This window comes from Chrysemys picta, chromosome 1 (assembly GCF_011386835.1).
Source record: "Chrysemys picta bellii isolate R12L10 chromosome 1, ASM1138683v2, whole genome shotgun sequence".
Taxonomy (NCBI): Eukaryota; Metazoa; Chordata; order Testudines; family Emydidae; genus Chrysemys; species Chrysemys picta.
The window spans coordinates 176,737,176-176,763,784 of record NC_088791.1 but is presented as its reverse complement, the minus strand read 5'-3'; the positions used below and the strand labels follow the sequence as shown (position 1 = coordinate 176,763,784).

General features: G+C 39.5%; 1 protein-coding gene across 5 annotated transcripts in view; it reads right to left on the bottom strand.

The window, feature by feature from the left end:
- ROBO1 (roundabout guidance receptor 1) overlaps nt 1–26,609 on the bottom strand; it is a 1,068,890-nt gene that overhangs the window by 83,130 nt on the left and 959,151 nt on the right. For all 5 annotated transcript variants that reach the window (XM_065575497.1, XM_065575504.1, XM_065575513.1 and 2 more), the window contains 6 exons: nt 6,974–7,098; nt 4,480–4,651; nt 2,334–2,539; nt 926–1,007; nt 602–770; nt 340–506 (listed from right to left, as the gene is read on the bottom strand). In XM_065575497.1, the coding sequence (XP_065431569.1) occupies nt 340–506; nt 602–770; nt 926–1,007; nt 2,334–2,539; nt 4,480–4,651; nt 6,974–7,098 (921 nt within the window). The remainder of the gene's footprint in view (nt 1–339; nt 507–601; nt 771–925; nt 1,008–2,333; nt 2,540–4,479; nt 4,652–6,973; nt 7,099–26,609) is intronic.

Sequence of the window (26,609 nt, the reverse complement as noted above, 5' to 3'; positions counted from 1 at the left end):
AAATTGATAATATCTAAGTACAATTATGTAATTTCCACAGAATTTGGGGGTTTGTGTGAAAACTTCACAAAGCCAAAGACTAACAGTGCTGCTAAGATGGGTCACTCAATTAGGTGTAACTATATTTGGCTAAAAATGATTAGGGTTCCCTTATGGCAATGTGATAACCTTTTCAAGTAGCTTTTAAATAAAATGCAGCTTCTGAGCAATGTAAGTTTACCATCTAGTATATACAGTGACTTATAGACATCATTTTAAAGTTAGCATAAGTATGATCACCACATCTAACACTGTTCTGTAATATATCATCACAGACATTGTGGAGCCTAAATGCTTTACCTTGAGTTTTCACTGGGTCAGATATCTGGCTAGGATCACTAAGTCCATATGCATTAGCTGCCCTCACAAGGAAGAGGTAAATTGCATTAGGTTTCAGCCCTTTAACTGCAAAACTTTCAGTTTTCACATTTTCTGCTACAGTTTGCCAACTGCTACCAGATGCATGGCTAAGGATAAAACACACAGAACAGCAGGTTAGAGTATGCTAATTGAACCATATATAAACTGTAAGTACAACCAGATCACATGAGAATTGTAATACCTGAAGGCCTCTATTATATAAGACGTCGGAGTTGCACCTGAATTCAAATTAGGTTGCCATGACAGTGTTACTGTATTTCTGCTGACATCTGTCACTTCAGGTTTTGAGGGTGCACTAGGAATCAAGTTTGGGTCAGTCGGTCTTGGTGGTTGCACTGGAACTCCAAATTCTAATGAAAAGGGAGAAATTGCTAAGTATGGATAGAAAGTGGGTTGGGGGGTTCAATGATGTTCACATCTGCATTATCAATTTATTACAAAGTTAGATAACATTTGCATGTTAATTTCTGATTTTCATCAAGCAGAGAAAACCTGATTGATTTACCTTGAACCTCAATATAAGCACTCCAGGTAGCTTCGCCACTTGGAGTTGAGGCAATGCAGGTGTACCGACCAGTGTCACCCAGCTGAGTGGGAAGAGAGGAAAATAAGTATTTGGAACAATCAGGCACTCGTGGGCTGGAAAAGTAATTACAAAACTGTATATCACCATGAATATGGATAAATACATTAGAATTTCCCTACCAGAAACTTCTCACTGCTAAGTGAGAATCTGTACATACTTATTCCATTCTATTTAAAAAGGCACAGAAAAATGCAAACACTTTTTAACGTATTATTTCTCATTCTGTAACGAACAAAACTATCAGCCAAATCCTGTAGTCCTCACTCACTCCTTACCCTGCCAAACTCCCACTGAAGTCCATGGGGAGAAATGAACTCAGAAAGCCCCACACAAGGCCTATGCGCTACTTAAACTCCCACTTAAGTGGTGCTTAGGGATTTATGCAGGGCCTCAGGAAGTCAATTTCAACCTTAAAACAGGGCTTACGTAGTTCACAGGGCCATATGCAGGTTGGGCTCTCTGAACTAGGGTAAATTTTACTCTGTGACAGACCAAATACAAGGATCCCCATACACTATTACAATCCAAATCTGAACAGGGGATTATTTGTCCACTTGTGACTTAATCACAATCAGCACCAAAGGAAAAACAAAAAACACACACAATACTCAGAAATGGAAGGTCAGAGGTTCAAATTCTGCATTGGCACAGTGGTGTTTCCTGTGACCGGGTAATCACGACATCATCAGGTAGCACACTGTTGGGTGAGAAGTCTTACAAATGACATAATTTTATTACTTTGATGTTCCAAGGCACAAAGAGCCTGCAGGTAACCACAGATGTGCTAGAGCAGTACAATATTTTAATACATCATACAACTTGTCTGGAATGAACAGAAATATTGACCAGGTATCCTGCTTCAATTCCCCAAGGAAGTCATCCACACAGAGCTGCTTAACCACTTTATATATAATATAATATAATATAATATAATATAATATAATATAATATAATATAATATAATATAATCAAGATCTACCTTCCATATACTTTGTACCACATATGCATGTGTAAACTTGAACCAAAAAAGGCACGAGAACAGGTACTATATAGGGACAGGAAACTAAACCCTGAATTGTACCTGTGAAGCCAGAAGAAAAAGTTGTCATCTTTTAACACTGTAATTATGAATGTATATGGTGTAAGGGCATTAACATAATGGCTTTTTTTTTTTTTTTTTTGCTGTATACACTACTTTGCAACTGTGAAATCCTGAACTAAGGTGGCATGTACGTGTGTGGAGTTTTAGATTATTTTCACATACTACAAAGCTGAAGCTTATTCTCCTTTACAGAAAGTGTAAAGATTCGTTGTCATTTCAAGCTACCTTGGCGTATCGGATCTGTAAAGCTCCTGTCTCCAGCTGCTTGACACGAGAGTCCTGGGTAGAGATGAGGACCCCATCCTTTCTCCAGAGGATTGTGGGCATTAGAGTGCCTGTGGCCACACAGCTGAGTACTAATGTACCATCCACAGCTACAGTCTGATTCACAGGACCCTGTCGAATGACTGGGGGAGGCCGGTCTGCAATCACTGCCAGAAGAAACAACAGGAAATAGATTTTTTGCAACTGAAAGCAATTTTCTAATCAGCTAAGCAACAGCAATTGCTTGAGGCTTTGAAAAAAACTGAAGATAATTAAACAAGTAATTAAAGTACGAGGCATGCATTATTTTGGGTATATTAATATGATGCACGGCTACAGAATATTAACATGATATACAATACACTATTTTCAGAGGTGAAGGAATGTCAGAGGTTGTGAGTTGGCATCTTCTAGGCACACTGAGTTCCATAGTCTTTAGATGTGATAATGAAACAAACAAGGATTTCTCAGTTTCTTTGAAAAGGCACACTGTTCTCTTTATATATACCTTACCATGCAATGGGTCGGTATAAATAGGGATTTGGAATTTGAACATTCATTTACAGAAAACTAAGAGGGCGGATGAGAAGGGAATAATTCAGCAAATATGCAGACACACTGTTTCCTAGAATGAAGCTGACTAATGGTAGGGTGGAATAAGTACAAAGTTAATGTCTGGAAAAATATCAGATTTTTCAATTTAAAAAAATGTTTTGCAACCATTTCCTTACACTCAGTTCTGTGAAAATGTATCTGACAGTACTGATTTGAAATCATAGTAAGAATCTTTCACAGTATTTCTAATAATTGTATTGCATCTTACACTCAACATAAATTAACTATCTGTGATGAGTCATTTAAACACTGTATTTACATAACGGGCACAAAGTACTTTTAAGTACTCATGCAAACAAGAAACTATTGTCCATGTGTTGTGTGCACCAGAAGATTAGCAATTTTCCCAGAAGTAAAACCTATAGTACTGTACTTCAGTAGCTTCTCCTCCTAGCTCATAATATCCTGAGATGTGCTGGCACTATAAAATAACTGCAACTTAAAACAATATCCATTCAACAGCCTAACGGGAGCTGATGTGACTTGAAACCTGGTTTGTTAGCATGAAATATAAAACTGAAGTCTCGATAATTTGTGATCATTCAACATCCCATGACACTTTTCACAACCAAAGAGTGATAACAGTGATGTTTTGGCCAAATTCCAACTCAGGTAATTACATTTGAATACCTAAATGCCACCCTGCATTTTCAATTGCATGATTTATACTTTACTTCCTGTCCTAACCTGTTCTGATGTTTTGCAGTACACAGTTAAATCTCTCACTCCAGTGATGGCTGAAATGATCCCCAGTGTAGTTGGAAGTTCAGTTTGTTTGGTGTGTAAAGTGTTTTGAGGACCTTATGGAGAAAAGATGCTACATAAATGTAGGCTATTATATTTAGTTTGGAGGTAATTGTCTGTATAATGTATATATCTATGGGCTTTATATTTCGGTCTTACCTTACTTGCTATTTAATTTTAAATTAATTATAAAATTGGCATTTGTATAGTTAACAGCAGTGGCAATATCCTGATATGACACCATGGATGAAAAATACTTAAAAACCTCTATATCACAGATAATATCAATGTCTCTATTAATTTCAGCTATTGACTAATCAGGATTTTCTAATGATAATTTTGTCATATAGCCATTCACTCAGTTTGTTAGTTGACCCAAACGCTATGTGTAAAATCTTAGCCCGTCTGAAGTCAGTGGCAAAACTTCCACTGACTTCAGGTGGGCCAGGATTTCACCTTATCTGTCCTGTAACTCAGGATATGTCCAAATAGCAGCTGGGAGAGTGCTTCCCTGAGTGGGTATACAGACAAGCTCTAGCTCTGTTTGAGCGATCACACTAAAAATAGCCGTGTGGACGCAGCAGCATGGGGAGCAGCTCAGGCTAGCCACCGAAATACAATCCTCCACGAGCCCCACTGGGTAACCAGCACTATCAACCTGCCAATATTGAAGTCATGCTCTTCCACTGCTGAAGTTGTGGTTTTAAATAAAATTGGTAATTGTAAAATAAAAGTTTCTTCACTTTACCATCAGTAACTTCCAAGTATGCTTTTGTTGTGATACTTCCTGCAATGTTTAAAGTCTGGCAGATATAGTACCCAACGTCAGACCTCTGGACGCTTGTGATTGTAAGGTCACCAATCTGGGAGACTGAAAAGCGGCTGGATGACTGCGGCGGCTGGTATGAGAAAAGCAGATTCTAGGGAGAGAAAGAAATGGTTAGATAGAATATAACACATCTGCAATGTTCATCTTAATATGTCTAAACATGTGTAAGTTATAATGTGCTATAAATTCACATTATACATAAAATATCTCTGTTTTTATATATATATAAAGCATTTCATTATTGTATACTAATAATGAGGCCTGTTTTTTAAAAAAAGAAGGCACATCTGTGTACCCGGATTTGGATGCATCTTAACAGGCCTGATCCAACGTCCATGGGAATCTAGAATAGATATTCCTTCAATTTAAATATGTGTTGGAGACAGGGGCAGCTCTATGTATTTTGCCACCCCCAGCACGGCAGTCAGGTGGCTTTCGGTGGTGCACCTGCGGGCAGTCCGCTGGTCACGTGGTTTCGGCGGCAATTCGGTGGCGGGTACACCGAAGGCGCAGGACTGTGGGACCTCCTGCAGGCATGCCGCCGCAGGAAGCCTGACTGCCGCCCTCATGGCAACCGGCACGTCGCCCCCTGTGGCTTGCCGCCCCAGGCACGCGCTTGGTGCGCTGGTGCCTGGTGCCGCCCCTGGTTGGAGAGGTATTGATATCTACAGATGCCATAACTGGGCAAACAATTGTGGTTTTTTCTGCATACTGTATAAGTAATGTCCATGCAAATGACCACACAACCATCTTTCAAAATCAAGATTGCAGCATTTCTTGTAGTGAAATAGATTTTATTTCAAAAATGTATAAAAAGATGCCAGTTTATTTATTTGTGTTTAAACTTTAGACTGCTAAAGAATAGAGACAGAAAGTGAATGGAATGTTTTATAGGTTTCTTTTTAAACTGATGTTTTAGTCTCACTAATCATAGTTTCTGTTCTATAACCAGTACTACATTGTATAATAAAGTCCTATGCAAGTTTCCCTTTACATAGTTTTGGTTTGAAGTTAGATGCTATGGTACCAGCAGTGGTCATGAAAGTCAGAGCTGAAACCAAAATAACACACATGTGTTACATCAAATACTGGTTTCAGATTTTCATCTATGGCTTAGCATTTTGAGGGGAAAATATCTGAAGTTCTCTATACTTTATGGACACTATTTTTATTGCTGTCTCTTGTCTGACTACATTTTGCTTTTCCTAAGAATGCCCAAATAAAGAGGATAGAGAATCTTCAATTACAATATAAGTACAGAAACTTGTCAATAATCTTTTCCCTCTCCATTTCCAGCTACATATTGTTAGCCACTTACTAAAGTAAAAAAGGATATAGTGAAACCAAGATGTTTTGCATTAAAACAAACAACCATACTAACCTTGCCCCCTCCACCAAAAAAATAAAAATGCACATAATGTAGCAGCCTACCTATATCATGAACTAACACTAGAAAAAAACAGCTCAATTTTTGTCTAGTCAGATCATTTATTTTATTTAAACAGATATTTAACAAATAGAAAAAATGGAGCCAATCCCAAGCTCTGTTTGACTTTGACTATTGTTTAGAAAAGCTTAACTACCCACCAAGCTCAATAGCAACCAATCAGTACTCTCAGTAACAGAAAAACGAGAAATACCCTATATCTTCACTGAAAATGATCCCTCATGCAACTTGTCCCCTTCAAAAGTTCCCCCCAAAAGTGATGTTAGGGTATTAAACAACAACAACTAGATTTTATATTGTGCTTTTCTTCATCTCAAAGCATTTTACAGAGTAGGTCAGTATCTTTACCCCCCATTTTATAGACAGGGAAACTGAAGCACAGGGAGAAACAACTTGCAGTACTGTACACATCTGAGTTAGCCACAAATACACAAACACAGCAGATTATTTTTCTGGGTGAGCGCAAGCCACAAAGCTCAGATCTATTTTTTTTTTTTTTCAAAATGTGATAGTGTTTGGACATAATGTTGTAGTTCAGCCAATTACAGTGCTAGGCCAGGATCCAAACTCTTGGGACTTTTGGATGCAGGATTTTGGTTTGGTCCCATCTCTAATTATTCTATAGATATTACATCAATTTTTCTCAATAGTGAAACATTTAATGAAAATTGTGAATCTAACAGCACACTAAGAATGTACTCATCCTTTACAGCTTGTTACTATACTGACCTTTAAATTTTAGGAAAAAGACAAGCCCAGTAAGCAGAACACAGTTTTTCCATTTAGTACACAAAATACAATATTTTTAAACTCACATGACGTATTACAATAATAATGCAGATGAGGTCCAGCATTTGCAGGCTTAGCAGTAATCTTGAGTGGGTAAACAAGCGCAGGAACTGCCATCCTCTATTTGGCACTATTGCTTAAAGAAACTGGCACGAAAGAAGAGAAAGTTGGCTTTACCTGACTTCCCTCCCTCCGCCAAAAGATGGCTGGTTGAGGGTTTCCAGTTGCTTCGCACTGGAAAGTCACTGTCCGTCCCAATGCAGCCACCTGGTCACGAGGTTTCACAACAAAATGGGGAGGTTCTGAAGGAGATAAAAATACACTAAAATCTGCAGTCCAAAGTTCACCCCACTGAAAGTCAAATGGCAACTTGCCTGGTGCCTGAGCACCACATTTTATTTGTTTAAAAGGTAGCGTGTTATAAACAACCTTTAATATGGAGCTGCGGCACAAAGAGACTGCAGCTCCCAACATTCAGTGCTTCATCTTGACCCAAGATTGTTGGTTCTTGTGCTGCTCCTCCCTATTAAGATCCTGATTACACATTCCTTATTCAAGTTTGTGAGCTTTTAGCCAAGCGAGATTTAAGTCCCATTGACTTTAATAAGTTGAGTTGCATAAATAAGCATTCACCAGCATGATCACAGGGGTCACAATCAGGTCTTAAAAGAGGAGAGGGGCCACAGATCATAACGGAGAAATCTCTGGGCTGGATCTGGCTCACAGGTCACACTTTGTCCACTTCTGTACTAAATGCTATGGAGTAATTGCACATTCAGGTTTACATACACAGAAGTCACCCTCTTTGATTTAGGAAAGCTCAGGAGAAATAAACGACCTTTAGTTGCTTTTATAAGAACGATCTGATGAAGTCAGGGTCTCAAAAATTTTCCATTTAACTCAAAAGCCCCAGAAATGCTACTGTGCAAATGGTAACCATTTAAAACCTTCAATCCAATTAGTGAAAAGGAATGAATTTCAGTGGGGCTGAATTCCTCCTTCATTCACAGAGGCAAGGGCATGTTCAAATAAAATATATATGTAAATGAAGGCAAATTTGAAACATCTGCTCAGCCTAACATTATAAATCATGCCAGCATTGTCCAAACTGTTTGATTTACACTGACTTAAATGGCCATTTCATCTAGCAGTAAACAGAATGTCAAAAATTATGTCAGTTACATTAAAAATAAGTGAGAGCACTTGACAGCGTTAGATACACTGATGGGGCTAACCCAGGAAAAATAGAATATAAAGTCTGTTAGGTGGTATCTTCTTACACCTGGAAAAATTTGCATTAAATGAAAAGTCCTTTTACTTACTGTTTACATTTTTCAAATTCATTTCTTATCAGCTGTCCAAAGCATTAATTATTCTCCCCTCTTGTCTGAGTTCAGAGTGAAGTGAATGCTTTGAATCAGTCATTTTAACAATTTTATGTTCTTTTCTTTTTTTGAGGGCTTTTCCTTCACTTTAAACAACTTAAATTACTCATGTCACGTAGGTGGTGCAGTTTGAAATATATTTTATGACTCAAACAACTGTGACCTATCTAGATGAAACCCCTGGATACCCAACATCCCTTCTGCACAATTTGCTTTCTTTGTTAATCCAGGTCAATATTTTCAGTTATCCATTTATCTATTCTATGACTATGCTCCCTATTTAGATCAGAATAAAATACACCAAATGTTCCTTTTCAGAAATTATAAGCAAAATTTTGGGGTGATTTATACTTGGACATAAATGTTAACATTTTGTTGAATGACTTAACTAAGAAGCTATGCAAGGTAAAGCCCCACATAGATGTTCCAGTACTAGAAATAATAACAGACCCATTGTGATCATCATACCTTTAAAACAGAAAACCTGGATACATTTAATATCTTGAAAGGGGGGGTACTGGAGGACTTTTGACATCTACAGAGGGGATTTAATTTAGTATTGCAAGTAGATTGGGAAACTGAGTGGTGTTTGCCACTGGGCTGTGGGGAAAGATTAGAAAACTAGGTTTAGGGGTGCTTGTTTATAGTTTTTCAGTCTCCCTATCCTGCCTTTGCACTGACCCTCTTTACTATAAAGGTATATTTGGGGCCTCACTGCCTCTTTAATGGATGTTTGCACAATGCCACACAGAGTAGCCTAGAGTTTCTAAATTATATTCTGCTGCACTAGGATACATAGCACCTGGTGTCACTGTGTTTGAGAGCTTATATAATTACAAAGGAAGGACTACAATAGTGCCCATCAGAGAGGCAGTGGGGTCCCTGTATTTCAATTTACGAGGAGGGTTGCTCAGGGAGTACTGTGCAGATGGAAGGAGGAGAAGGGAAAAGTCAGTTGGTCAGTCATTTAGAGTGTGATTTACAAAAGCACTGGGGGTGTTGTTCCAATTCTACTCCCATTAAAGTAAATAGTAAAACTCCTAATGCCTTCAATGGTAACAGAGATAGAGTGCAGCTGAGTGCTTTTGGAAATCCCACTCGCAGTGTTCACTGCACCGGAAAAATTAAAAAAAATATTAAAACACTTACAAAATATTAATTTAAGTTTGCTTTCTTAACTAGGGTCAAATGTACATGTGTGGCATGTCATGAATATTTATCTACATAGGACACTGCAGCTGTTAGCTACTAAGGAAAAATAACTTCTACTGTCGTTGGGATCTTTAAAATAAAATAAATTGAATTGATTATACAGGAAAACATTAAGTACACCACTGCCTCGATATAACACGACCCGATATAACACGAATTCGGATATAACACGGTAAAGCAGCGCTTCGGGGGGTAGGGGGGCGGCAGGGCTGCGCACTCCGGTGGATCAAAGCAAGTTCAATAGTTCAATATAACGCGGTTTCACCTATAACGCGGTAAGATTTTTTGGCTCCCGAGGACAGTCTTATATCGAGGTAGAGGTGTACTACTTGTGTGGTAACAAGGGGGAAATGAAATCAGGAATCAGCTTGTACATTATTTAAAAACAGACAAAAAGTTAGCAACCCATTACCTTTGCTCTTTGCCAAAAAGTTACCCATACTTCATGCAGAATCTATTCTGTGCAGTCTGTCTTGCCAATAACAAGTGAAACATGGAAGCTGATTGGTTGAAGGACATGGAAGGGTATGGATGGAAAGGGGAAGAGAAGTTCCAGTCACAGTGATACGGTGATTAGAAGATGGCCAATAAAATTTCAACTTACCAGACACAACTAAAAACAAAACAAAACAGAAAGAAAACATGGAATAAATTAAATTAAACAAACAAAACTAAACAAAAAGTAAAACTAAAGAAAAGTAACAGGATCCTTAGTAAGGACCTTAGAAAGCACAAATATATTTTGATATATGAAAAATATGCAAAAAACTCAGAACTATGTTATCCCATTGATTTTTAAGCAGAATTCCCCATGAACTGTTTAATAGGAGGCTGCCTGGTAAAATGGATAGGAAACTAAACTAAACTGAACTATGAATCAGGAGACATGGGTTCTACTCTGAGCGCTGCCACCAAACTGCTGCACGGCCTTGAATAGGTTAGTTCAATTCTCAATTTCCCCATCTGCAAAAACGCAAATACAGATACTTATCCTTCTTTATACAGCACATTGAGATCTACAGCTGGGAAAGGCTTGTTTAAACCTAACATTTATTAATAGGGAGTTTTGCTTAAAAATCAGTGGCAGCTTAGATATAATGACTGCATGCATCAGAATCATAATTCTCAGTCTAAAATTCTGCAAGTGAACTAAATGGCACATAATGTGATAATCAAAACCAATACAAAAAAGCCCACTTACTACTTTTTTTCCTTCATTTTATCAACTTATCAACATATTCAAAGCACAGAGTTAATGTAAAATAATATAGATATCAAGAGCCAATTATGTGAAAAACATACATGCATCTTTTGTTCATATTGAGAATTATCATAATCCTAGAAATTGTATAGTCCCTGGCTGGTTAGTTTTACTTATTAAAGAGTAAGCATGTTATGAGGAACTCCAATACCAAGTCATTGATTTACTGATGTATTTTAAAAGAAAAAATTGGGCATTTCCAAAGCCCATGAAAACAACAAAACAACAAGAAAAGACTCAAATCAAAGTAATTGTTATAAAATGAATAATTGCATTATCTTCAATACATGCCAAGACATTTTTTTATATATATCCTTTTAAAAAATATAAAATATATATCACCACAAATCACATTTCCTTCAATACCCTCATCTGGTTTTACCCTTCTATATAGAGAGTAAAAAGAACTACTGTTAAGCATGAGTACACTTTCATAATCAGCTAGTAAACACCTGCAATATGCCATCCTCTGATGAAACATACTGAAGAAACTAATAATATTCAGCCTGTCAAAATTCATTAGGCATGGGAAACATGGGTTTACTGTTCAAATAAATGGAACATATTGTGGACTGCAGGTGTGCTACGAAAAATAACTAGACATAAGATGCAGTTATAATAGCATATTCAAACAGTATCTCTTTTGGATCAGGGTATAGCCAGGAAGCTGTAACTGAATATAACAAAACTGGATGAAATACAGCATACATTGCAAATAAGTAGCAATCTTCATTTTAGGAGGGGGTGTAGGAAACAGATGAAGACAGATGTGTGAACTGAGGTTTTCAAGTTTTTATTTTCAATTTTGCAAAAATAATCTGAACAGTAGTTTTCATGTTAATACTTGGGTTCACTACATCTCAAAAAGTAAACAACATAAATAATCTTGTTGACATTATATAGGCAAATAAATGGTTTGCCTGGCTATACCAGGAGGAGAATAAGAGACCCTAGATGTGGTTTAATTAGGTTGCAACTTTATTATTAACTGTATGGGAGTAAGTACCCTGCAGATAAAAGTGTACAATGCAGGTAATTCCATGATCATTTCAATATATACCCAGGGGGATTTAGTCAGCCCTCCTCCTTACCCATCCTGCTGCCAGGATATTACAGCTCCCCCCCTCAAATTACAGCTAAGGTGGGCTGAAATAAGAGTGGTGGTGGCTCCCTGATATACCAATCATAAGAGCACCAACCTCCTCCCCCCATTTCCACTCTTTAAAAAATACCTCCTTTAAATCCTCTACAATCCATGCATCTGATCACTGTATCCCTTTCCTATGGAGTACTTGCACTGAATATCTTCCCCATGTCAACATATTGAGTTGCAAGCTCATAGCCTAACTCCCCTTCCATGTTTGCTTCCAACTAAACCACCTCTCATCCTGCTTTGGGGAAGGTGAAAAAACACCCACTTTTCCCCCTCACTGCCAGATTGGCCTAAATCGGGGGTCCCCAACGCAGTGCCTGTGGGGTGTCTAAGTGCGCCCGCGTACTGGCCGGAGGACGAGCATCCACCGAAATACTGCCGACAAGCAGTGTCATCCAGAGGTGTCGCCGCCGAAAATAGGTGGCATCTCGGTGGCGACGCCTCTGGATGACGCTGCTTGTTGACGGCATTTCAGTGGCAACACCTATTGATGCTGCCGCTTGTGGGCAACATTTCGGCGGATGATCATCCGCCGCCATGGTCCTCAGTTGGGGACCACTGGCCTAAGTGAAAAATTCTTTCCCAGGCCCCTGAGAAAGGAATGACTAGTGCAGTGCCACAGGGGATCCTGACCAAATCTGGTATTTCACCGCTTCCATGGGTGGGAGGGTGGATGCTGCTCCACTTGGTCCAGGTAAAAGAGAGCTTTTCCTGCCTGGCATGTACTTATATAAACTCCCCTCTATTCCGGTCAGCTGGGTGGATGGGTCAGCATCCTCACGCTGACTTGCTCTGTGGCTGCTGCAAACTCACTCCGTGCCTCTGTATCCCTTTAAGAGGTACATACCTTCCTACAGCAAGCCAGACAATGCCTCCCCCAACCCCCGCACCAGCTTCAGGTGTGGTGCAGTGATTATGGGACAAGTGGCCAACTGATGGCCTATTGGGTTTGGGATGCAGTTCCACTCCTCAGCTCAAAAGCCGAACTTCAGGTTACTCTTTGATTGTACTAGGATACACTACATAGCATCACCCTTTTTGAACAGAACAGATCTCTGCCCAAAGCATGTGAAAATACAATCCAACACATTCTGGAATTTTCAGAGGCTCTCCAGAAAAAAAACCCAACAGCTCACATCCTACATCAGAAGACCCTGATAAGAGAAATTAATAGTGTTCGAATGAATGTTCTTTAAATTCTTGCACTTTGGAATTCACTCTGAATTACCACTTTTCTGTTTCTTTAGAAATAGCAAAAAGGAGAAAAGTTTAGCTCTCTCTCACAGGAAGAGTGGGATTGGGACTAAAACCAAGCAGTGATGTATATAAGGTAAAGGCAGCATGGCCTGTCACTTGCCAGGCCCAGTGCCTGCTCAGCCATCAAGCTCTCCACAGTAAAGTTGGATAGATCGTCGGGCTCAACGGGTAGTGATCAATGGCTCCATGTCTAGTTGGCAGCCGGTTTCAAGCGGAGTGCCCCTGGGGCCGGTTTTGTTTAATATCTTTATTAATGATCTGGAGGATGGTGTGGACTGCACTCTCAGCAAGTTTGCAGATGACACTAAACTAGGAGGCGTGGTAGATACACTAGAGGGTAGGGATCGGATACAGAGGGACCTAGACAAATTAGAAGATTGGGCCGAAAAAAACCTGATGAGGTTCAACAAGGACAAGTGCAGAGTCCTGCACTTAGGACGGAAGAATCCCATGCACTGCTACAGACTAGGGACCGAATGGCTAGGTAGCAGTTCTGCAGAAAAGGGCCTAGGGGTCACAGTGGACGAGAAGCTGGATATGAGTCAACAGTGTGCTCTTGTTGCCAAGAAGGCTAACGGCATTTTGGGCTGTATAAGTAGGGGCATTGCCAGCAGATCGAGGGACGTGATTGTTCCCCTTTATTCGACATTGGTGAGGCCTCATCTGGAATACTGTGTCCAGTTTTGGGCCCCACACTACAAGAAGGATGTGGAAAAATTGGAAAGAGTCCAGCGGAGGGCAACAAAAATGATTAGGGGTCTGGAGCACATGACTTATGAGGAGAGGCTGAGGGAACTGGGATTGTTTAGTCTCCAGAAGAGAAGAATGAGGGGGGATTTGATAGCAGCCTTCAACTACCTGAAGGGGGGTTCCAAAGAGGATGGAGCTCGGCTGTTCTCAGTGGTGGCAGACGACAGAACAAGGAGCAATGGTCTCAAGTTGCAGTGGGGGAGGTCCAGGTTGGATATCAGGAAAAACTATTTCACTAGGAGGGTGGTGAAACACTGGAATGCGTTACCTAGGGAGGTGGTGGAGTCTCCTTCCTTGGAGGTTTTTAAGGCCCGGCTTGACAAAGCCCTGGCTGGGATGATTTAGCTGGGAATTGGTCCTGCTTTGAGCAGGGGGTTGGACTAGATGACCTCTTGAGGTCCCTTCCAACTCTGATATTCTATGATTCTATGATTCTATGAAAGTTCATCTTAAATCTCCAACAGATACACATCTGTCTTGGTTGGTCAATTACAGTCCCACAAATCAAGTTAATTTATAAGTGCTGAAATTCCAACTCTTTTTTGTTTAAAGAGGATTTTGTTATTTTATGTCAAAAATAACTCCATTGAGCAAATGCATTTTTTTGCCCACCTGTAAAAACACGGGGGATACTAATGTATGAAAATAAATCCATCTAGAAACAGGGCATCATGTCAGCTACAGATTTGTGGTGAGGGCAAAGGGTGAGTTTCATATCAAAATGTAAGCAAGTCTGTTAAAGAGGCATCATGTGCTTAAAAATAATTGGACTCCTGAGTTTTATTAGTCTTCTATTGATAGTTAAAGTTATTATAACTGAAGAGAAGTGAGAGAAGGTCTCTTTATTATTATAGCTTTGCTTTTGACAGCACTTTGCATATAGCTTTTAGTGAGTCAGTTTCCACTACGTCTGTGATGGTTTTTCACATAGCAACAAGGGTAAGAAAACACTAGTTTTTAAATAGGAAAAATGCTACTGCAAAACCACAAAAACTGACAAAGAGACTAAGGAAGAGGTGTAGTACCTGAAGCTGTTTTTAACATTTTTGAAACTAACTCACTTTTAAGTAAACACTGTCTTTTAAGCATTAGTTTTACATTGCAACAGAGATATGCATTTAAAAATTAAATACAAAGAGAGCAAAATTATTGCTGTTAAAATTATTTTCTTAAAATGTGAGCTTTATAGTGAGAGGAATGAACAAAAATAGTGAACAAAGTGATTTACCGATTAATGACAATCTTTTAATACTTTATTCATGCCAGCAATCCTATCTGTCTCATTGGGACTACTGATGTCAATAAGTCTACTCACTAGAGCAGGAATTTGCTAGTTCTGGCCCCAATGCTAAATACAAGTACAGTTGTGGATGTCAGTAAAACAACTATTGTACTTGACAGATGTACAAATGTGATCAAGAATAGCTTCAAAACACACAGTATGTAATGTCTGCATTTCTAAATTGCTAATTTTCCCCACAGAACTGTATGCAAACGTAGATCTAATATTTCATTGTGTTTAGTCTGATTTTAAAAATTATAGAACAAGACCTGGAGTTAGACAATCTTGGTTACTGGTTTGACTTTCCTTCCCATTCAGGACTTGGACAAATCCCAATCATGTGCCTCAGTTTCTCATTCCGGAAAATTGCGATAATAGTTATCTACCTCACAAAACAATGGACTAAGGTGATAAGAAGCTTCATCCAAAACAATGGACTAAGGTGATAAGTAGCTTCATTAAATTTATAAAGTGCTATTGAGATTCCATGCTGGAAGGCACTAAAGAAGTGTCATGTATTATCATATTACTTATTCATTACTTATCAGTATAACTATTACTGTTTGTAAATTAGTGCCAGGTTCTCAGAAGGTACCTTGCTATTCAGCTGAGGCAAGTTGAATTTATTTGATCAGACCTCTGGTTGTTTTTTCTAATATATCTTTCAAATAAAATCCATTCTAAAACCTAAGAACTATGGATACTTAAATCTTTATTTCTTCATCATCTTCTTGACGCTTCTCTTCTATGGCACTATATATTCTAGTATAAAAGATTCAAAACCATACAATTCTATGCAATAGGAATCAAATAATAGTAATCTTCATTTATGTACTGCTTCTTAAAAACTTTAATCCAAGAAGCTTTAAATGAACTGGTATTTACTTGTAAATGCCTGTCAAAATTTCAGGTGACTGGTAATGGAGTTTCCAATTCTGTTGCAGGGGAAAAAAACATTTTCATAATGTTGCCCAGATTTTATATCTCCTCTGCATATCAAATAAATAACTAGCTTTATGCCACATTAATCCTCTTTCAAGTGAGAAACAACAGAGGTTGGACAGGCCTACAGGGACAGAGACTGATGGGAAATGGGATGCTAGTGGCAGCTATGTGTTTATGTATGTTGGGGTGGAGCAGACAGGTAGTTTGGGAAGGAGAAGCAGATAGGTAGGGTGACAGGCAATGGAGCGGGCACAGAGCATGTAAGAGGCAGAGGGCCAGTCAGAGAGAAGACAAGAAGTGGACATAGTGGAGAAGCTGCAGAGCTGGCTAAGGAGAGCAAGTTCTCTGAAAAGAAAGTGTTGCAGTGTGATGGGTGTGTTGCAAACTTTTGATCCCCCAGTTCTTCCCAGTGTGCTACACCACTTGGTCCATGACTAGTGCTCCCACAGTAATCCAAACAACAACAACAACTACTGGAGTGGCTGGACTAAAGGATATAAAAAAGTCTGTGTGATGGGTTGTGAGTGCTTAATGAGTTGATCGAGCCTTGCCTGCTGATTCTTTTGGAAAATCCAGAAGTCCTTCCATTAATTTTAGAGTCACTACTCATAAAAGGGCTTCAACCCCCACAGAAATATGTTCCAAACCTGACATCACTAAACAGTCAAATATAATTACACCCTTTTTATTTTTAACTAAATATAATTAAATTATACAGGCTCCAGTATGTAAATAGCAGATTTTGCTTTTTACAAATTGATTGCCAATACTGCATAGTTGTCTTGCTTGCATTTTTAAATACATGTATTGGTAAAAAAGGTAGTGTAAGTCAATGTGCTGTATTCCTTTTCTCCAGTGGTTTCTTTTTGTATGTTGCTCTGATCTTATCAAGGCAATCTGAAACCCTTAGTATCCTCAAGATGCCCATTTCTCATGCAGTCAAGTATCAGAGGGGTAGCCGTGTTAGTCTGAATCTGTAAAAAGCAACAGAGGGTCCTGTGGCACCTTTAAGACTAACAGAAGTATTGGGAGCATAAGCTTTCGTGGGTAAGAACCTCACTTCTTCAGTTGCATTTCTCTTGCAGTCATTTGTGTAAAGTATCATTTTCTACACAGCAATAAAAGATGACCAACGTTTCCAGCTCTAAAAAATGTAAATACTGCCATTCATCTGTCTGCATGCCACAACTAAGAAGAATATAGGAAAATAATACCAGATACATTACAGAAGAATTAGGGTATCCCTTTTCACCCTTGTTCTTTGTTCTCCATCTAGAAATGTTATTTTCAGCTGCTACTTATTGCTATGCAGATACATACATAATTTGACATTTTTTCAAATATTCTGTTAGAAAATATTTTCATTTAAGGCCTGATTGGATACCCTTACGCACAAAGAACAATAACTTGCACCATAAATATTCCCATTGACTTCAATGGAGTGCCTTGTGTGGTAAGTTGTGTGGTATGCGTCCCGCAGCCCCCATTGGCCTGGAGCAGTGAACCGCAGCCAGTGGGAGCCGCAATCGGCCAAACCTGTGGACGTGCCAGGTAAACAAACCGGCCTGGCTCGCCAGGGGGCTTACCCTGGTGGGCTGCGTGCCAAAGGCTGCTGATCCCTGATCTAGAGCAGTGGTCTACAAACTTTTTTGATCGCGCACCCCCTGCTCCTGTCGAAGCAAAAAAAAAAAAAAAAAAGGCTGCTCAGACTCCCGGCCGAACTGCTAAGGGAGGGAAAAAAAGAAAAAAAGCCATGCACCCCAAAGGATCCTCTTGCGCACCCCACTTTGGAGACCACTGATCCAGAGCATAGTATAGTCTCCAGACGGCAGTGGTGGAATCCCCAACAATTTCAACAATAATGCTTCAAATGCACAGCAAGAAAAAAAAAGGAAGTGAAATGCCACTGAAAAGTAGCTGTCAAGAGCCTTAACATATATCATTCAAGTTATAAATAAACCTCAACTAGTCAAATTCTCTTCCTAGATGGACATTTGAATAGGTCTCCAAAGTGGATTGGTTGGAATTCTCTGCTTCACCTGAAAATGCTACTCCCATGATATGCACGGATTGTGCTGTAATCGAGACATCTCAGGAAAGTAGCACAGTCTCATAGGAATGGGTGGTGCTACCATTTGGGAAAGACAGGTACTGTACTGGTACAAATTCAGTGCTGAAAATTTAATTATGCCTAGAGCTGGTTTGACAAATATGATGTGAAAGATGCATGTGTGGGTAGGTTATTAGGACATGTTATCAAAACTGCACGGTACGTCATCACCACATATATTGTGCTAGTTTAGTAGCATCACCTCTGAAATCACTAGCAACAAAAGGTGAACTTAAATTGCAAAGATTCAAAGTCATAACTGTTTTCTGCCTCTCATTGAGCAGCCAGACACACATGCAGCTGGAGCTCTGCAATGTATGTGACAAACAATTCTGTGTTGGTGTTACTGCCAAGATGTCACCAGCCTTTTTAGTTGGCACAGGAAATTCAGACTAGCACAAGGCTGACACATCATTTAAATGTCCCTATTTTGTTTTCAATGGTAGTTACTGGCTGCTGAGCACTTTTAAAAATCCGGTCACTTCATTTAGATGCCTACTGGGGACTGAGCCCTTTGGAAAATCTGGCCTCCAACTGAGGGTGCTGGGCCCTAAAATCTGGCTCCATCCCCATTGTATGACTGTGTCTCATTTGTAAAATCAGCATTGCATTAATATCTGCCTTATATGGAGCTGTGAAACTTACTTTTAAATTATTTTAAGCTCCTCAGATGAAGAATGCTATTCAGGTGAAAAAAATACTGCAGTGAAGTGGCTTTTTGTGGGAGGAGGGTGAGTAAGAAACTTACTGAAACTATTTCTACGTTGCAGACTTTACTGAAACCAACTATGAAATAATAAAGTTGATAATCTCTTTTTGCAGTAGCCACTGAATAAAAAGGTTTTCATTACAAAATAAAATAAAATTAAAGAGACCACCTGTGTTGTGGTTCAAAAAGTCAGCACTTCTCAGGTTAAAACATGCACAACTTTCAGTTTAAAATGTTTATAAATTCTGTAGTCATTGCCTGGGGGTGATATGAGCCCTCTTGGAGAAGCTCTGAACTATGGAGGATGTGTGTGTGTGTAGATATTTGAGACGATTTAGTCCCTCAACCTGCTTTTCTCCCAAAGAAAAGACAAAAAATAGGCATATTAGAGATTTCTAGCAGAAAACATTTTATAAACCAGTGACAATTTAGGGAGCACAGATGGGACGAGAATCCCCATAACCAGATTTACACTGGTGTAACTCCATCCATTTCAAAACTGAAGCAATGCCATAAATGAAGCATTTTTTTTTTTTTTAGTTTTGCAAAGCTCAGAGCAGGAACTGTGTTTTACGCTGTGTTTAGAAAGGACCTAGCTACTTTGGGTACTATTACAATCTAAGTAAATACTAATGCCTTAAAAAAAGCCAGCCAGAAACTGTACATAAGCTACTTGAATAAGAGCATAAAAGACATGATGATAGCCTAATGCAGTTGGAACAACTCCTAGAAACCTTCTAATATGTTTTTGTTATTATTTTTTTTTAAAAGAGATAATGGAGTCTGAATTTTCCTGTCATCTGGTTATGGCACCACAGTTCTCTTCTTAGGAAAGATTATTTAAAACCCATAGAAAATGTTCTCTGTCTTTCAGAACAAAATCTGTTAGGGCTGCATTGCAAAAGCTAAAACTAAACTGTACAATTACAGATAAACAAATGGAAACCTTATGCTGACAATACATTAAAGCTATTTGGGAAGAGTGGGGGAAGACTCCGTGATCAATGGCTACAGACACTCAGTAAAAAGGAAGGACAGTAAATCACTAACATGAAATAACTTTTGAACCTTAGAAAATGTTATTTGTGATACCTGATGAGGAATACTGTCAAGTGAAACAGATACAGTTTTAAAGAGATCTGAATTTTAAAAAATGGCATTACTAGCAAGTAAAAATAAATAAATGGAGTTCACATATTGCAGACCTACTGCAAAGTTGTTTTGTCTTTTAAACCCATAAAACAAATCATGAACTATCAGGAACTTCTAATTACAGATAGTAAAAAGTGACACAAATGTAAGAATCTGGAATTAACCAGCCTGGTTACGCCAGTATCAGCAACAAATCTTGGCTATTTTCCTGTTGGTTGTGGTAGAAAAGAGCTGCTCAGGAAGAAACCACATCTTTGGGAAGAGAAAACCCTTTGATTTAGTTACTACTGCTCTGTTTCCAGGATATATCAATTTAGCCTGGTCAGAGCTTCTGCCCTGGATTTACTGAGCTGCATTTCAGAGAATGGCAGCATTGAGTGCTAACACTGATGAACTCAACATTTTCTCTTAATTCCTGCCAAAGGACCCTCTCTGTACTTAAACTACTGGTAGGCCAGAGGGAGGGGAAGAGACAAGGTCATAAAATACTTCCTGGAAAGGACAATTCACAGAGACAACTCTGTGGAACCTCTTGATTTGCATAGTGACAGAAGCCAGGGCTTTCAACATGCTGTAAACCCTCCGGTAGTGCCATCAGGGAGAGCTGGCAGTTAGCTTGGAGAAAAGCCAATACAAAAAGGATCATGCCTGCCTTTGAAATATGGAATGAGAGCAGAAAGCCCATCGTATTCGCACTAAGAAGCAGGGGTACCCCGTCAGAGAAAGAAAAGCAGCAGGATGCATGATGTAAGCCTCAGTAGTATCACGCGGTGGCAAATGAATCTTGTAGAATATATTGTGTGTGGCTGATGGGGCACATGTTTGGACTACAATCTTGGGAGTACCTTTGCAGTCATTCACAGCAAATAGAAGAGGATACCAATAGAAGTAAGTACATTGCTCCTGCAGGAAGCAGAATTTACATGTGCAGTGTATGTCATTCAGGCCTGCAGCAACAAGATTTTTCTTGCACTGGAGGATCATGACTGGTTACATACTGTAGCTTGCACTATGAAGACTTTTAAGAGTACTGTATTTATCCTTAATTTGTCCCTCTAACTGACCTAGCTATTATTCAACACATAATGAAAGAGAATTTTAATGCCCAAACATACCAAAGATAGTAGTCACAAAATGGTATAGTAAACCTGCTCCTTAGCAAAACAATGTAAGAGTGCAGTGATTACTCTTGAAAAGTCGGCATTTGTCACCGGTTAGCACACATGATGTCTGAGTTTAACACAGTTTTTCCATTAAACAAGAAATAAATGTGGATCTGGGTGGGGTAAGGATTTTTAACTGAGGGGCTGGCTGTTGGGGTAAGATACTAATTAATTTTATTTTCATTCTTGTAATTTGTTGTAGGGATATTGAGAATCTGGAGAGGCACACCTTTCATTATCAGATAAATGGAAAAAAATTAAACAATATGTATCGTATCTGTTGGCAAATGTTTACTTTTCATCATGATCACTGTATACAGGGAGTCTGACAATTTTTTTGGTGGCCTCAGAGTGCGGCCACCAACTATTGCTGGTGGCTGTTCTGACAATTTTCATTAAATACTTAATTAACTTTAGGAAAAACAAATACATAGGCATATATACATGTCCAAATCATTGCAATTTATTTATGTAGAGCAGGGGTCAGCAACGTTTGGCACGCAGCTCGCCAGGGTAAGCACCCTGGCGGGCCGGGCCAGTTTTATTTACCTGCTGACGCGGCAGGTTCGGCCGATCGCGGCTCCCACTGGCCACGGTTCGCCGTCCCGGGCCAATGGGGGCGGCGGGAAGCAGCGCAGGCGAGCGATGTGCTGGCTGCGGCTTCTTGCCGCCCCCATTGGCCTGGGACGGCGAACCGCGGCCAGTGGGAGCCGCGATCTGCCGAAGCTGCCGCGTCAGCAGGTAAATAAAACTGGCCTGGCCCGCCAGGGCGCTTACCCTGGCGAGCTGCGTGCCAAACGTTGCCGACCCCTGATGTAGAGGGTTTTTTTGCAGACTCAATAATAAAAATAATGTGCAGTTGTCTCTATTCTATGCTGGTCCTAAACAGAACAGAAACACAAATAAGGTGCTTTGCACAATCTGCTGCTGTGAAAAGAGTAACATTTATATGTTTGTTAATATTACTTTTCACAGCAGCAGACTTGCTAGCTAGCTGGAAGACTGTTAAAAGTGATATTAGCAAATGTACAAATATCAATTTTCACAGGAGATTTATTCAGCCCTGGCAAGCCAGAGGACAAATTAAGTCCTGGAAGGGTTGGTCGGTAGGGAGACAGCGCAGTGGGCACCAGGGGCAATATGTGTAAGCTGAGGGCCCGCCTCCGCAGCCGGGTCCAGGGCCAGAGCCCGAAGCCCTATGAACGGAGCCTGCTGCTCACCATTCCAGGGCTGAGGCCTGAAGTCCAAGCCTCACCTCCCCCAGGAAGGTGGGGAACTCACTGGCTGCCTCTGGCATTTGTGGACCCCCTGCTAGTGCTCCTCCCCCTCCCCCAATCACTGCCCAGGAGGCTGTGGCCACAAGAAAAGTTCCTGGTGGCCACATGCGGCCATGGTGGCCACATTTGAGAAACACTGGTATAGATCTTCCTGTAAAAAACAAAACAGGAGTTGGACACAAAGCAGAAAAGTCAAGCTTACCTTTATATTGGTGTTTGGCATAATTTCATATAATCCAAGGATATTTCACAATGAATATAAAATATACACACTTGTTTATGATCCAACCAACCGCAGGATAATATTGTCACCCCATTATCTACCAATTTCATAAATACACACAAAAGTCTCCCAAGAGAAGAAAAATTGAGCAACTTGATGTAAAATTCTATTTTAATCAAGTCTGATAGTACAATTATTTAAACATTGTCTGCAACAGTGAAGACTATTACATCAGTTATCAATTTTTTCCTAACTATAAAGCTTAGGAAAGCATAGTCTTCAATAGCTCTATTTACTTAAATATTCTTTAGTTGGTGATTAAAAGCCATTGTTTTCATGTTCTTTACAGCACTGACAAAAAAATTTCAGCAAGTTGAAAACCCCTAGCTTTAAGGTATTTTTAATGTCATACTTCTTTAGACCACTGCTGGTCCATAGCACTTGGAATGATTTCCTAAGAGGCAGCTGGTTCCCTTCCTTGTTTCCAGTAGCTAACTTGGATTCAGAGACGTGACATTAAAACAAAAAAACAAAACAAAAAAATTTCTAACATTACTTTTTTTCTGTAAGCAATTGCTGTAGTAATTGTGCAATTACTATTGAGATGGGAATTGGTCCGGAAGTTCGTGAATGGTAGGGAAGATAATTCATGAAATAATCTATTAAAATGTGGGTCACACCATGAAAAAGTTTAATAATATCATAGAACCTAATTTCTAAATTAAAGCTCCAATTCAAAAATGTAATTTTTTAAAACTCAGGAACGGTTATTTATTAAGCTATGTTAAATGGATTTGAAGAGCTCTGTGTAAGCTTGAAAGCTTGTCTCTCTCACCAACAGAAGTTGTTCCAATAAAAGATATTACCTCACCCACCTTGTCTCTCTCAAGATTTATATCAGTTCACTTGAAATAGTGGAAGCAACAGATCACTGATAGAAATCTCAAGTGCTGTCATAGTTATGGCAGTCATTAAGGGTAAAATGGCTGTTCCTTAAGCTATAAAACCACAAGTGGTGCTTTCCCTCATTTGTCTTTTCACAAATTTGTTAATAAGAATCACTACATTTTACAGGACACTCTTGTGGCTTATTATTTTGTCTGTGTTTTGATTGGGAATTATAGGCAGGATATGACCTAAGAGTTTTAGGAATAAAAAAAAAAATACATCTGCTTTCAAACGGAAAAATACATTTGAATTAGAGAGGGACCCAAAACAGGACGTTCAGATCCAAATCAGGAACCCAACTTCAAAATTCAAGGGTGTTCAGATCCAGGGATTTGTTTGGGTCCTTCTCTAATGTCAATAGTGGGTTCCAAATATCACACTATTTTTAAAGCCACATTAAAAAAATCAGAATTTAATTTATTCTTATTATTTTAATTAATGAGCTGGAGATGACCTCACAGGAACTATATTTACAATCAAACTCAGTATCACCCAAAACTGCATAAAAATGAATATATCATCTGATAAATAAAGCAGCAAACTCCTTGTGCCCTCTGCCCCCTCCAAAATCCCTATCAAAACGATGGATCTTTTTGCAGCATGCCTTGAGGGTTAAACTTGACCTATTTTGGACCAACGGGGAGAGGGGGACGGGGGAACACTACAAAACAAAGATGCTTCTCCCTATCTTATTAAACTCTGGCTCCTAGTTTATCTAAAGGTTTTGGTCACTATCACCCTTGCATAGAAACATGGATCATAGTTAGCCTCAAGTGAACTGCCAATACAAGCAAAAACACAATCGACCCCTGATCTAACTAACCTCACAGAACTGCTGGAGTCGCATACTCCTCCAGAATAATATCGCTGTTCCTGCCCTGTCGTCAACACTGAGTATCTTTACTAGAATTCTAGAATCCTTTGCACTTGTCCTTCAAAGCTGATGCTCCGTAACCAGCGCATAGGATTCTGGGGTGCATCTGAGACCTAAAGAAACCTGATACACGTGAGTATGCAAAGGATCCTTGTTTTGGATATACGAGACTGTGATCCAAAGACCTCTTGATGCCAACTGCAGAGTGTACAAGGGATCCCAGGGGAACAGGGATCTCCTTAATTCACCAGAAGGGGTATAGTAAGGGCTCTACTGAAAGCCTGTGTCAAATTAATTATCATAATCATTGTGCGATGTATTATGGAAATTAAGTGTGGAGTGTTGACCATTGACCCCTGACCTGATCTTGAAGGATCTCTAGTTTTGGATTAAAAAAAAAATCTATCTGCTAATCATGCTTATAAAAATAATAATGGAAGCTATAATGCAAGTAGGGAAACCAGAGTGTACGTATATATATATCAGTATTGAAAACACGCTTGGCTATATTAAAAGTAAAAGTATAGTAAAAGTAAAAATATAGTCAAGAATGCAGTTACCATAAGTTAGCATGAATTATATATACTTGACCTAAGGTTATGAAATCTAGCAATATATATCTTGTGATAATTTAGCAATGTGTCTTGTGATAACCCAGTAAACCGCAAATGAACAAATAACAGAATTTTAGAGGCTTTCTCCAATAGCTATATTGAAGAATCAAAGTTATGATGAAAGGAACTAATGGAAATGGTTTGGGTAACTGTTGAAAATGTAATTATGGTCTCCCAGAATGCCAGATATGGTCCCCTGGAATACCAAGCACAGGCAGGGGGTCAAAACCTAATCAGATTTGGTCTTGGATGTATGTGTGTGGAATGAAAAAAAGCGTCTAAAAAGTTGTCAAACCCATCCCTAGTTGGGACATCCAGGTGGTAAGAAGGCAGAAGCCTGTGCAGTCTCACCCTCTTATGTAGCTCTCCACTTACTTTGTTTCAATGTCACCTCCACTGGCTCTATTAGGTTGTGAATATGCCAGTACAGTAACTCCACACTTAAAGTCACACCGGTTAACGTTGTTTCGTTGTTACGTTGCCGATCAATTAGGGAACATTCTCGTTTAAAGTTGTGCAATGCTCCCTTCTAACATTGTTTGGCAGCCACCTGCTTTGTCTATTGTTTGCAGGAAGAGCAGCCTGTTGCAGCTAGCTGGTGGGGGCTTGGAACTAGGGTGGACTAGCAGCCCCCCATCAGCTCCCCTAAGTTCCCTGTGCAGAAGCTGTCTGCAGTTCAGCTGTGTCCCTCCTCATAATGCTGCTCCTGCCCTCTGCCTTGGAGCTGCTCCCCAAGACTCCTGCTTGCTATGCGTGGGGGAGGGAAGGAAGATGGGGGCTAATGTCATGGTGTCCCCCTCCCTCCTGCTCCTGCACCCCGCTTACCCCATCTGCCATAGAGCAGGGGGGGACACCAGGGCTCAGGATAGAGGGAGCTTGCAGCAGCAAGCTGATCTAATTAACAAGGCAGTGTACTTAAAGGGAAAATGCGTATATCTACCTCCATTCCTGCTGCATTGTAGAGTGAGAGAGTTAACCTCTGAGGGCTCAGCCAATTGCTAGTTCATTATTTAACAGGAAGGGAAATATCCCACACTCTGACTCCTCCACCTCAACCAAGCTTCATAATCATCATCACTGTGTACAGTATTAAATTGTTTGTTTAAAACTTATACTGTGTGTATGTGTGTGTGTATGTGTATATATGTATATATAGATAGATAGATATAAAATATACTCTTTTGTCTGGTGAAAAAAATTTCCCTGGAACCTAACCCCCTCATTTACATTAATTCTTATGGGGAAATTGGATTCGCTTAACATCGTTTCTCTTAAAGCTGCATTTTTCAGGACCATAACTACAATGTTAAGTGAGGAGTTACTGTACAGAGGGTTGTTCTGTTATACTTATTCCAATTTTCTTACTTTTGCTGTACTGATTAATAGAAGCAATTTTGATTCACTTTAAGCATTCGCTTAAATCCCATGAAGTAAATATGACTGAAGCATGTGTTTAAGTGCTTTACTGAATAGAGATTGACCTATGCATATGCTTAAG